This window comes from Stegodyphus dumicola, chromosome 2 (assembly GCF_044657685.1).
Source record: "Stegodyphus dumicola isolate Sdum_Otavi_A_Nest chromosome 2, ASM4465768v1".
Lineage (NCBI taxonomy): Eukaryota > Metazoa > Arthropoda > Arachnida > Araneae > Eresidae > Stegodyphus > Stegodyphus dumicola.
Window position 1 is genome coordinate 133656300 of NC_140769.1, and position 14408 is coordinate 133670707.

A 14408-nucleotide genomic window follows, 5' to 3' on the forward strand; every position below is an offset into this window, starting at 1 on the left:
TTTTGGATCCTGAAAAGCAGAGCTATGATTCAAAAAGCTTTATATGCATTTGTCAGGTGCAGGAGACATGGAAGTAAATGACTATAGACTATGTCTGCTACTCTAACGAGAAAATAGAGTTAAAGGTGTTCATATTTTTGACACTGTCAGAGTTGATTTAGCTGGCCCATTAATTTTGAAAGATAACAGAAAAGCTTGGATTTTACTTTTCATCTGTGCTGTTTTCATGGCTGTGCATTTGGAACTGATTTTGTCCCTTTCAACTCAAGGATTACTTAGCCTTAGAAGATTTATTATCCATAGAAGGAGGCCATCGATAATTTATAGCGACAAGGAAGACAATTTTGTCATGTCCAGTAATCTCTTGAGGTCAATTAACTGGAATACCATCGAGACTGAAGATGCCACAAACGAGATCGACTGAAAGTTCAGTCCACCTGCAGCATCCTGATGAGGTAGTTTGGGGGAACGCCATGTTCAAATTATTAAGAAGCTCTTGTGTGGAGTCCTAGGCCAGTCGTATGAATAAGTGACAAGTGTGCTGTGCGACTGTGAAGCAACTGTGAATTCCAGAACACTCACTTATGTCTCAGAGGTCTCTGATGATCTCATCCTTTTGACATCATCCTTGTTTTTAGGTGAAATTTCAGTCTTCCTAACCTGGGTCATCTTGATAAAGTTGATTCCAACAAGAGACTGAGGCATCTACGGAATTTACAAGAGCTCTTGAAAAAGAGATTTTGAAGTGAATATCTTGGCCTGCTAGTCCAACGTCCATCTACAGTGCTGTTTTCTCAACAGATAAAAATTGGGGACATAGGTCTCATCAAGGGTGATGACAAACACAAGGTTGCTGTGGCCTCTAGTAAAAGTGACTGAGCTATACTCAGGAAAAGATGGCAACATTCAAGTAGTGTATGTCGAAACCTTGTCTGGAAAATTAGTTCGACCAGTCCAGAGAATATTCGCTTTTGAAATACCTTCATCTTTCAAAAATAAAACTGAGATGCAAGGTGAAAACAGTTTACTTTCAAAATTAACAAAGAATAGCTTAGCACCAGATTTATCAAAGGACATTAAGACTACAGTGACTAGAAGTGGATGACAAATTTAAATCCCATCTAGATTTCTTACCTGAACACTGATCGAGTCATTTTAGTGTAGAAATTTAAGAACTTAATTTTCTTTTTGTTTACTGTTTAGTCTTGATGTTTGTGTGAACAGTATTTTTTATATTTGTTTTGATTGATTAAGTGTATGTCATCAATCAAAAGGTGGAAGTATTGTTAGAACCAAGCCTCTGTTGTTATCTTTCATTCATAGTTTGATATTGTAAAAGGTAGCAACCTTCTGATCTTTGTAAGAGTTTATTGTTATGCTATGGATTTTGAATATGAACAGTTTGAATATGTACAGTTGCACTTTGGAATGTTAGATGTAAAATTATTTTAAGTTTATTAGAAGAAAGGAAAACGATTAGTTCTTGCAAATCTATTTAAAAAAATGCAGCAAGCAGAAAAGGCTAAAAAAAATGAGTTAGTAAGAATGAGTAAAACAATGAGTAAGTGAGAAGTAAGTAAGAATGTAACAAAATTATATGCATATTTATATCTAGCATATAGTTTGTACAGTTGCAGTAAATATGGCTTCAAAAGATTTTTTGGTTAGAGTAGATTGAAGGGGTGCCCCTTATATTATCGTGAAGTTGTTGTTTCATTTATAGTAATCTGAGTAGTTGAATGTTATGTAAAAATTGGTTGTGTGATTGCGGTAAATTTTGAATTATGAGAAAAGATTTGTAAGGGCTCGTGGTGTGTGTTGGTTAAGAAGTACATTGCTTGTTTTGTTGTTTAGACGGTTGATGGCTGAATGTGGTAAGATTAATTTGAAGTTTCTGCATGATTTGGAAAAAGAGGGGAAAGATTATTACTTGACCGGTGTGTAAATGAAGGTTTACTTAATAGCCATTATTAAGTGTCCTATGTGTAGGAAGGAAATGTGTATGGTCGAACGTCGGACAATACTGTCGCTACGGAAGATATTTTTTGCTCTTATTTTTGTGGCGACGCCGGTATACAGATTCTAGTTCAGATAATTTTAGTAGGATAGGAAGTTTTTGGATGCTGTTAAGGAATTTTGTTTGACTAAAGACACCTTAATTCGTAAATAAGGTGTAAATGGATATTTCTTTTGTGTAGTGCAAAGATGAATTTCCTTTGTTATGTTATTTCATTGTTTGAATTAAAATGTAGTTTATTGAGATTATATATTTTTTGTTGGCTGCTCCTTTGACTTTTAAGTGAATATAGATCGATGTGTACATGGACAAAGAGAGTGTGCAGCAGTGCCTAGTTTGTGCAATTCTCTGATTTTTTTTAAGTGAAAATAGGTCGATGTGTACATAGATAAAATCAAGGGAGTGTGCTATGTTAAGTTTGTGCAATTTTCTTATGTTTTTTTAAGTGAAAAAAGTCGATGTGTACGTGGATACCGAGTTTGTGCAGTTCTTTGACTTGTTATTTTGACTTTGTGTAATCGCCGCTATGCAAGCCAAAATAACAAGTCAAAGAATTGCACAAACTTTGGTATCATGTACCACCAAAAATCGCCAGTTTTCGCCAAGGGGTACCCATATATATATATATATATATATATATTGTTTCTTTGCAAAGTAAATTCTGCTAGATCAGACTGAAAATGAGTCAAAGTCATTCATACATATTAAGTCATGAAAAGTGAAATACATGAAAAAGTCATTCATACGTAAAAAGAGAAAAAGAATGTTAAAAAACCTTTTTCAAGAAAAAAAGGCATTTTATTCAATAACAGAGTAATAAAAGGATTAGGAAATGTGCCAATATATCAACGATGAAAGCATTTAAAGATGCAGTGCTAAAAGTTAGAAGCTAAGCAATAAAATCGCTGAATACTGGTAGTTCATCTTCAAGGTTCAAATCCCAATGAATAAATGCGTGGTAGTTTTTACAGTTTTTGCCTTGTCAGATGTAACAAAAACTATAAAAACAAATTACTTTTTTTTTTTTTTTTTTTTATGAGTTACTTTAAGTATTACCTTAAGGTTGATATCTAAATTCCTTTACGTAGTAATACAGCATATTTTGATTCTAAATGAATTTCTGTTTCATCTTAATGGCTATTCTGCATTAGTTTGCTTATAATTTTTATTTTTTTCCTTTTAGGAGAGGACTCTCGAAAAAAGACACTTCACTTTTCCAATCATCGTGTCTGCAAAAGTTTTTTATTAAATTGTTGTCCTCATGAAATATTGGCTGCAACGGTTAGTATATAATAATTGCAAATATTTCTTTTAATTCTCATACCAACCAACAGTTTGGTTCTCAAACCCTAAATTTTTTTTAAAATCTTATGAGAAAGTGTATTTTTTTTTTTTTTTATTATAATTACAAAAGAAATCTGCCATTTTGTACTTTCACTGTTGTAATTCAGATACATTTTAATATGCACATGTATGTATTTACACAATGGTGTTGGGGAAAATATTGTTGAATGTATAAATATATGGCTTAGCCAGCCATAGTGCTAAATGTTGCTCTTGATTATAATTATAATCATATTATAATCAAGTAAACAAAATGAATCTGCCATTTTATGCTTTGATTCTCACTGTCTTAATTATTCAAATACATTTCAAGATTCACTTATATGTATTTACACAAAGATGTCAGGAAAAATGTTGTTGAACATATAATATGGCTTAGCCAGCTGGAATGTTCAATGTTACACAGAAAGACATTTTTGTTTGTGCTCTATAGCAGTAAAAATATACTTTGTTTTTCTGAATTAAAAAGATTTAGCTAACTAAAAAAATTTTTTTTAACGTGTTGCTAGATAACTTTCTTACCTTGGATTTTTTGGTATAGGTTGGGCATTCTTTATCTGATAATCTAAAATGCTTCAAAAACCTGAAACATTTTGAGTTCCAGTGTGATACCACAGGCAGAAAATTTCACATCTGCCTGACCCAGTGCATTGTTTTTTCCCTCCCTCTGTATTAATGGTATGTCATTTATTTTTACTGTTAAGTATTTAAATATAAAAAAGCATAAAGAAATGATTTTTTTATTATCAGCTCTAAATTCAAGTAGAAGTAATGGTGATGTCAAGTAAACACAAACTGTACATATATAATAATGTTGTTGCTTTCTGATGGCTCTACCTGCACTTTATTTCACTTGAAAAATTATTAAAAATATTGTATGAAATGACCTTGAGATTATATGTATAGTATGTAGTGTATTTACTCGTGTATTCCTGTCTTTTAAGTAAATTTTAATACACAAAAATCGAGGGGGAAAATTTTGCAAATTTAATTTCTGAAAAATACAGTTACAGTAAGAACATAATAAATAATAACATAATTAATTAGTGTTCATAGGTAAACTGTCATAATATTATTTATTTAAAAGAAGTCTACATTCCAATAAGAATATATAGTAATATTGACATTGCGATATCTAATAAGATATCTTCATTTCTGCTTCCCGGTGTCTTGAATCTTACTCCTCTTATTGTCCACTTCCGTTCCCTAGGCATCAAATCATTTAGTGTTGCTGGAACTGCTTTCTGTGTCATCTGGTGCAGCTGGTAAGTTGTTGCCATCGTCCTCATCACTGTTCAATTTGTCTTGTCATGTGCAATGATCTTCTGAGCCATCAAGAACACTTCAGTTTTCTTTAAACTCTTTGGTATGTTGCATGGACTGCATTATCAGTAAAAGTCCATCCACCAAAATCCATGAGCAAATCAATTAGTAAGATAAAAACAACCACTAGGTGTATTGAATCCATTTTAAAATTTAGGACAGCTCACTTTGTGAACACTGAGGGGGAAATAATGTGAATATTTAAAAATTTTCAGAAGCTTGCTCTAAAAAGCAAAGGGAGATAATACGTGAGGGGGGAAATATATGAGTAAATACATTTATATTTAAACTTGAGTGATACTTTGACAATATTTTATTATTATGCAAAATATTCCAAGCTATAAATGTATTCAAAATCCTTCCAATTTTAAACATCACAGGTAATGGGTTCTCTGTGTCCCAAATGTCTTTTGTACTACTAAATTACTAAAAATTGCAAATGTACATTTTTGCTCAGAACTATCGCTATATTTCTCATTTTATATAAAGTTTGATTTGATTTGATTTATGTCTTTTAAAAATTGTTTTCAAAATATTTTCTTCTTTTTAGTAAATAACTTGGCATTTTTCTCTCAGTAAAATTATTTACAACAAATGCTTTGTAATCTAGTTTACATCTTTAAACAACTAGTTTTTATCCATTAGTGAAAGTGTATCTTTTTCCATGATTTAACTTAAAAACAAAATGAAATTAACTCAGAAAATTTAAATTATTTAATTTTCATCACCAGTGATTATGTAAAACAGAATATGTACTTTTTTTGTGGAGGGACAAAGGGACTAGCGATGTATGTTTTATTGTGAGTTGCCAGTTTGTGAGAAATTCAGTCTTTTATCTTTATAATAAACCCAAGATGTTATATCATCTTTTCAGTTGTTGCACATTTAATGTACTCAATTATATAATGTTTCAAAATATTCGTTCTTTTCTTTGATAATATTCAGAAAACATTACTCTTAATGACTTCCTTCCTGGTATTGATTATTATTAAATCGTTATCAGAAGCAAAACATGACGGCCATCAGGTAGATACATTACATTATTAAGTGTTGTAGTTTATTCATAAATTGACAGGTGTTTTGTGAAATTGCTTTTGTTTCATTAAAAAAAAAAAAAAAAAAAAAAAAAAATTAATTTGTTCCTAATCCACTTCTATGTTCTCACTGCCTTTTTCTTTATTTAAAGATATATATTTCTACCTTTGTAACAAGCATATGCAGAGATGTATATTTATTTTACATCTTAGTAAAAAATTCTGAGAACATATTAAACATTGTCAATATGTAGAAGGCCATTTAGGAAAAAAAGTTGCAAAGTGAATAACAGCACAGGTAACTCTAAAATATATTTTTAAAAAAATTGTGCTAAAAAAATTATTTGTTAGATGTATAAGTTTGAACCCTTTTGTGTAATAAATTTTAAAAGAAAAGAAAATGGAGCTGATACGAGAGCATTATCTTAATATGATTTTAAAGCAAGGCTAAATCAAGAATGCCTTTGACATTTAGCATATGGAAATGAAGCTCTATCTTGTTCCAGTGTATTCAAGTTGTTTATAGAATTTTGTAGAGATTGAAATTCTCTCCTGGATGAAAAACATACAGGAAGACCATCATCAGCTGTAGTCTCAGAACTCTGTTCGCTGTATGTCAAATGTAAACCAATATTATTGCTGTATGTGTCAAATGATGTAGAAGAAACTTGATGTTGGATCAGGTATATAAAAATTATTCATGAAGAACTATACATAAAAAAAATTCATTGGTTTCTCCATCAATTAACAGAACATCAAAACACTGAACATGTCAGAAACTGTAAAAAAACCCTAAAATTACTTAATGGTGGTGGGCACTGCATTATTTCTAAAGTCATAAGTGGAAATGAAACTTATATACATTTTTTAAAAATTTTATTAGCCCAAAGGAGCAATTGGCTCAGAAGGGCTATTAATTTCATTTTGGCATTTTGAGCTGGTTCACTATAAATAGCTTTTCACTTTTCAAAGTGTTTTATTATCTATTTCGCAAAATTTAAACCAATTTTTGATTAACAAACTTGACAACTTCAAAGCGAGCAATGGCAACATTGTACAGGAAAAAAACATTTTTTCATTTTCAGCACGTGAGACTATATATCGAAAATTCTAAAAATATGCTCTTTTTAAATTATTTTGTGATATTGCTATTGAATTGAATTTTCTGGGTTAAGTGCGAAGAACATGATATTTAATAAATAAAGGTAACACACAAAACGTTAAAAAAAAAGTCCCTCTTTATGCATAATATAAACACTGAAAGCTTTCAGATTTTTATTTACTTATTTATTTATTTTGGAGTAAAAAGCTCTAACTCGTCAAGAAAGCAAAGTGTGAGTCTTTGAAGAATTAACAAATTAACAATGGTGAAAAGACAATGAGCAGTAAAAAAGGTAATGTGGGCCATTTACTTCAGAAGAACAGGACTGGTCGAAACCATCAATTTAGAGGTACAGAAAACAGTTACAGCTAGCTGTAACTGTGAGTGTCTTCCAGAAAAGTTTTAAGAAGTGAAAATTAAGTGACTCGTGTTTCACCACGATGATACATCTTCTCATTTAGCAAGACTGGCACTCAGACTTCTTGGACAAAAGCATTCAAATAATGAAACAACCATTTATTCTCCTGATCTTGCCATGTGTTACTTTGACTATCTTTTAAATTAAAACAAAATTTATGTATTCATCATTCATTCTGAAGATCAGATTGAATGTAAAAAGCATTTTCTTATATAAAAGCATATTCTTCATCCATTCCAAGAAATGGATGACTCGAAGCATTAAATCTTTAGCAAATTCACCTACAAAAGTGCATTGGAATTTGAGAGGACTAATTTGAACTCTTCTAAGATTTAGTAACTTGTATCATTTAGTAACTTGTATCATTTTTTGTATCTAAAAAATTTCAGACTGAGCCTTATAAGATTAAACTTAAGAAATTTTCTCTATGGTTCGGTTTTAGACAATATTTGCTGGCTGTATGAAAAACTGTGTACCTGTGTCTTACAGTAAAACTTTCCCAAAAACATAAAACAGAGTGTAGTTTTTGGACTTTGCCATAACTGGAGAATAAATTGGAAAGTTATTTGTATTGATAAATCATTATTTGGCAAAGAAGTTCTAGCTTAATTTTATTTTTTGTCTGTTATTTAATAGAATACAACAAAGCAATCAATAGCCATCACCAAGAGAAGAAATGCCTATGAAAAACTTTCTAAAGAAGCAAAATTTTCTAAGGGACAATAATTTGTATTTACATTATACATAAAACCATGAAAATTACCATGCAGTCTGTTCATTTGCAACAATTGAAACTTGATTAATCTACCCCAGTGTTAAACAGTCTTGTCCATTTAGGCCTTGTTTAGATATTTGTTATATTTGTTAGGCCTTGTTTAGATATTTACTGACCTAATATTTGAAATTCTGATTGTGATCTTAAGATGAGGTTATTACTCAAACATGTTTTAGCAGCTAAAGTAATAAAACAATCGTTTATAAAATAAATTTAAGTACCTAAAGGTATTAGAAAGTTGCAAACGTTTTAAGTGATATATGTGCTATCTAAACTCGAGCTCTCTTAAGGTCAAGTTTTGTTTTATCGTAATATAGCAAAAACAGATTGTTTTATTTGATCATATTCAATAATTAGGGTACTAATATGTTATTACAACCATCTTAATAGATCTAAATCTATTATTATGTGGCCATTGAAGATTTCCCAAATACTTAAATCGCTTTAATTTATAACAGAATAATCTATGCAAAGTCTGCGGCAAACTCGGTGACAATGAAAATTTTTTACAGGATTGTCACTTAATCAAGTATGTAAAAGGAGTCTATAAACTTCATAATATTAATAAATATAAAACAGATAAATTAGTTAGCAAAGGAAATTATGGCAGTTATTAATCAAAATAGAAGCGCCATTGGCATAGACTGTTAACCTTATTTTATTTGTGTGTGCTTGTACTTATTTGCGCGTGTGGAGTGTGTATTTCTTTATTTTATTTAGTTCTACTAATACATTAATATTTTTTGTTAGATATTATGAGTTTCTCTTCTCTTGTTTTGATGCTAAAACTCTCATTCTGCATGTAACCAACAGTTACATGCAGAAAATACCGTTTGGTTGTATATTTTTTATTCCTTGTTTGCGATTTGATTAACTTTTTTTTTTTTTTTTTACTCGCTGCTCGGGGTTTTGGTTTTTCATGGCTTTGATTATTAAATAAGTAAATGAATTATTTTAACGTGGATTAGTTGAGATGCAGCCAGACTGCTGGTTTTCATAGTTTATTTGTTGAAACTGGTACAGCTCCGCTAAAATCATAAGGCATAATATATAAGGAGGGTTGGGCTGCACCAGTATTTGCACCACCTTAAGCTGCCAAATTTTCAGAATGGGCCAAAGTCTGGCAACCATCCTCTTAATTCTTCAATCAAGCAACATTGCCATTTTCGTATGCATTTTTTTTTTTTTTTATGTATTTCTTATTTCATCATTTTTCATAAATAAGTCATAACACTTTTTCAGTTTTAAAATATGATCTTGTGGAATTGGCCAGCAATGGAAGAAAATGTAGTAAAATTTCTGCAGGAATGCAGAGTTTTGCTACAAAATTTCTAAAGAGAATAATGAGAAGTTTTTTAAGTGTAAACATTTCGCTGTGTATTTGCGGAGAGGAATAACACACAAAAAAAAAAAAAAAAAAAAAAAAAAAAAAATTACAGAAAGATTTGGAGAAGAATGTTAGTGTTTTATTTTTTTAATGTATCACGTAATTCTTATTTAATAATTACAATCTGTTTTTTAAATTGCTGAAGCATGTTTGTTTTTTCGTATATTGATAATATTTGTTAATTTGTGGTGAATATCAACAGTTTGGCCATTTCAGTAAAATGTCATGAAAACATCAACTCGTACCTGATAAGTAACTTTTACTTTTCATCTCTCAAAAACTGCCAAATTACGCCAAGGTGGTTGTGTTAATATGTAAGTACCATAATCAGTACCTATTGAAAATTACCTGAAACTACAAATTGTTTACACATAGGTTAGCAATGTCTCGTTGGTATCAGAGGTGAACTCCAGACTGTTCTACAGTACAATGAGAGATACTGTGACATTACTTATACAGATTTGCCAACTCTTCCAATTAAGGCAGAAGACTCCTGCTAACACAGTTTACAAAATATTTCTCCTGAATTTTTCTCTTATTCTTAAAATTTCTCATGATTTTTGTGCAGCTTGGCTTTATACTTCGATATTTGCACCCCCAAAAAAAGGGATTTTTGGCATCTGAAAGTGTTTTTTTTTTTTTTTTTTTTTTTTAATAATTTTTTTCTTAATTTACAGAAAAAATTATTTCATCAGTGTAATATGATACACTTCTGCTTTGTGGGTGAGAGTGCAAAACATGTATCCAAAACCTCGTGTTCCAGTTCTCCAATGAGCATCAGACCCTGCTGTGGGTCATCTAGCATATGTTAAGCAGTGACCACAAAGCAAGATCAAAGTTGTTATTTTGTTCATCTCACAAGTGAGCGCTGCAAGTTTCACATGCTTTCATGAAACAGCTTAAAAATTTGCAATTTTTTGTTTTAGTTACATCTGCGAAAAAGGTAAATATTCATGTACTTTTAGAAAATCATGTACGGATGACTTCTATTATTTTGTCAAGGGAATGCGATACATTAGTGATATGTACCGTTTCTCATTGTAGTTTTTTGATTTTGCATGGTGGAAGGGCTGATGTTTTTAAACATGTGTGTACCCAATGACAACAAGAGTAGTATTGGAAAAAAATTAAACCTTTCTGTGGAAACATAGGACTAAAAAGTTGTTAATGCAGAATGCCTGTTTTCTGCCTTTTTACTAGAGCACAACCTGCCCCTGAATGCATCGGATCATGCTGCAGCTTTATTTACAAAAATGCTTCCCAACAGTGAAATTGTTACGAATACTCAAATGCAATTGCAAAAACAGCTGCAGTGTAAAAAGGAATGGGTTCAAGAAATGGGTTTGAAAAATAAGTCAAGTTATTAACTTAATTAAAGCAGTTTAATTCTGCCTCTATAGATAGAAGCTTTAGTACCGATACAAAATTATATCCAATTGTTGTTTCTTTTTTTTAATCCTGAGTCTTCAGAAATGGAGTGTAGTTTACTTTCTGTCTCACACTTTAGAAGGAAATTGTTAGCACTTAGTGCTGACAATGCACCAGAAGTGGTAAGCTTGGAGACTGATGTTTCAAGCATCTTTAAAAAAAGAAAATTCACATTAGCAAATTATGATGTGCACCTGTCACCTCTTAAATTTAGCAGCTGAAAAAGGGGCTACTTCTTTATCAATATGTATTGATGAACACATTTTTTTATATCTATTATTATCTTGAAAAGAATTCTAAAAAAAAGGAAAATTTGAAGCAGTTCCACAGCTGCATAATATTGAAATAAGAGAAAATCTGAAATACGTATGTACATGCTGGTTATCTTTAGAAAAATGTTTGAAGCCACTTTCTTACATTTTGAAAGGAAAAAATAAATGCTTTTAGAGTTAAGATAAAAGGCTCTGTTGAAGATTATAAAATACCTTAAGTAAATGGAGATATGGTCATTACTTCCACTGTTAAAAAGAGGTGTGAGAAAAATTAAGTAATTTCTGCACCTTAGAGCAATTTAATTGGCAATTCTAAAAATAATACTACAAAATATAAGTATAAAGCTCTCTTAAAATAGAAACATTGCTCAACAAGGGACACATTTTTTCCAGTCATTGTGAGTTTATCTTCTGAATAATGGATTTTTATGTTTTTGTCCTCAAAACTTTACAAAGCTTTCCCCCCCCCCCTTTTTTTTTTTTTTTTTTTTTTTTTTTTTTTTTTTTTTTGTGTGTGTGTGTGTGTGTGTGTGTATGCTCCATTTTGCCATCATTTGATGTTCTAAACACAATTCTACGGTGCAGAATTCCATTAATTCATGTTTTGCAATCAATGTTAGTGATCTAATTAAAGTAATATTTAATGATTAGTAAAACTGATTAAAATATTTAACAGTTATAAGGCACAAGTAATAATTTTTTTTTTTTTACATGTAAGTATGTAGGACATAGTCTTCATTCAGTGTGACTAGATCTACTTAAATGTTATCGTTGCAAGTTCTCGCAAAGACTCAGAGATGAATACAACAGGGGAAGAGGTGTAAAAAACCTTTTTATTGAACACAATATTTTACAAACGGCATGAACTTAACATTCTTACAGTCACCGACTACTTGCAGTGAGAACTTAAAACATATTTTAACCTTAAATTTAAAGGAGTAAGACTACACTAATCTAACAGGCTGACTTAGAACCTACATCGGCGGGATAATAATTTGGTGGCAAGAATGCGAAACCGATATTCAAAGGTAACAGCTGGTAGAATTAACGATGTCTGCTCACAGTAGTGAAACCACACTCTGACTAAAATTTTTGCTACATCAGTTTAAATATGCTCGTTCACCCTAACTAATTCACATACTTGCCAGGAAAGAGGAAATAAATGTAGAAAGAATTTTAAGGAAGATTTTAAAAGAAACTATTCAAATTTGAAAGATTTTGCAGAGACAATAATGAAAGTTATAAATACAAATAAAGATAGAGTTGAAATTTGGCAATAAGATTCAGATTTTGGACTTTTTTTTTTTCTTTTTTTAATTTTCCCTTATATTTGTTTTTCAGGCCAGTCCCATTTTTTGATCATATGACTGGCTTGTGTCTGCTAGGAGGATAGGGGGGCTGTGCCTTTATAATGATAATAATACTTGCCAGGAGATGCAAGGGGAATAAAAGAAGACAAAAGAGGCTAATGAATTAAAGTAACTATAAATAAAAATAAACGAAAACCTACAAGTGTTTTTGTATTATTTGCATTTAATTATTAGTAACTGAACTTTCATGTATTAATTAGTTGCTATTTAAGGTTAATTTATTATTAAAGTATATATTTTTATTATTTAAGAAATATTTTTGTTGTTAAGTTCAGCTATGCTAATAACGTTCAGCAAAATATAGTTTGAGATAAATGTTTCCTTGTCAAACTAAATTTTAATGATAACATTCAGTAAAATTTAGTTTAACATATATTTTAAAACAATAAAAAGTACGAATTCTGCATTCTAAAAGTATGATTTTAGCTTCTTGTCCCCATTCCAATTAAGCCGCCCACCCAAAGATGCCAAAAATGTCGCCGACTTTAGACTATAGATACTCATTAAATCAGATAAATGAGACGGCTTGCTTGAAATCGACAGACAAGAAGTTTCTTTTTAGGCATAAACATTTTATTTCAGTTATTTGCAACAAACCGCTCATTACAAACTCATTTCTATTTTTAAAAATCTTTAAACTACTGTTCTAATCACAGTATTGCTATAAACTGAGGTGTTGCCACTCTTCCTCAAACAAAGTATTAACTGAGGCAATTTACTTACCATAAGTGGCGCAACATGTACTGTTGAGTAATCTATTGAAATATGGTAGTCTTTACCCAAGAATTTTAAACCCAGTATTTGTGCCTCTTATAAGTCTTCAGCTTAAACCTTCCAATACTGTTAATATACTATGAAGTGCTAAAACATTTCATCAAATGAAAATTAAAATCCATCATCATTTGTTATTTAAAAGAATTGAGAAATCTTCTTGAAAAACCAACTGCATCTGTTACCTCTGATGCCAAAATATTTGCCTCCTGTATAAAAATATTCTAAATTTTCTCAGGTATTTGTTTTCTTTCTAAATCCATTAAGAATTGGTTAGAGCTTAAAAGTTACTTAAGTACTTTTCTGTTTTGCCGGCGCAAGCTATAATGGTACAACTGATGCCAAACAGAATATCTTCGCTGATAACCTTTTACGCCTCATTTTCAAAGCAAGTCACAGCCATTTCTTATCAGATAGATTGTTTCTTTCAATACTGGCATAAAATTACATAGAATATTTACAAAGATAATTAAATTTTATGAACCGTTTGTGGAAATTAAGTCAATTAGGATGCAATCACACCATTCACCTGAAGGCAAAAATATAGAAAATGCAAAATCAAGGGTTAAATTCATCAATTTTAATGAGAATGCACTAGTGAAGTTTTACATAAGTTACTACGGTTTTACATAATTTCCGAGTAAGCTATTCATTCTTGCATTTAAACTTGTATTCCAAATTAAGATTTAACTTGAAATTAATGTAGATAATTAATGAGAGAATTATATTTTTGTAGCGTAGTTTATGTGAGATGAGATCACTTGGTGTCATGTGATACGAACCAGCGACTCAGGATGTTGAAGCATGAAAGCATAGTAAATTCTTAAATTAATGTCTTTTTACAAAATTATAAACCATATTAAAATGTTTATTCCTTCAAAATAAAAAATTCTTAGAACTAACATTTTTTATGTGTGTACTGTATGTTGTCGCCAACAAAGTCTGCTTGACGAGATTTGCGCCGACAAAACAGAAAAGTACCATTATTTATACAAATTCTAGAATAATCATTTTGAGCCTGGTTATTAAAATAAATACTGATTTGAATTTAGTGTAATTAATTCTGCATTACAGTGAACCCAGTTTGTCCAAATAGATAGTTCATTATTCACATTTGGATTATGCCTGAGAATTTTTGTGTTTTATACTTTTTGGTTCACGATTCTT

At 30.6% G+C, this 14408-nt stretch overlaps 1 protein-coding gene across 3 annotated transcripts in view; it reads left to right on the plus strand.

The window, feature by feature from the left end:
• Positions 1 to 14408, plus strand: part of LOC118192771 (putative RNA-binding protein Luc7-like 2) — an 89780-nt gene that overhangs the window by 11443 nt on the left and 63929 nt on the right. For all 3 annotated transcript variants that reach the window (XM_035363786.2, XM_035363784.2, XM_035363783.2), the window contains exon 2: positions 3201 to 3298. In XM_035363786.2, the coding sequence (XP_035219677.1) occupies positions 3201 to 3298 (98 nt within the window). The remainder of the gene's footprint in view (positions 1 to 3200; positions 3299 to 14408) is intronic.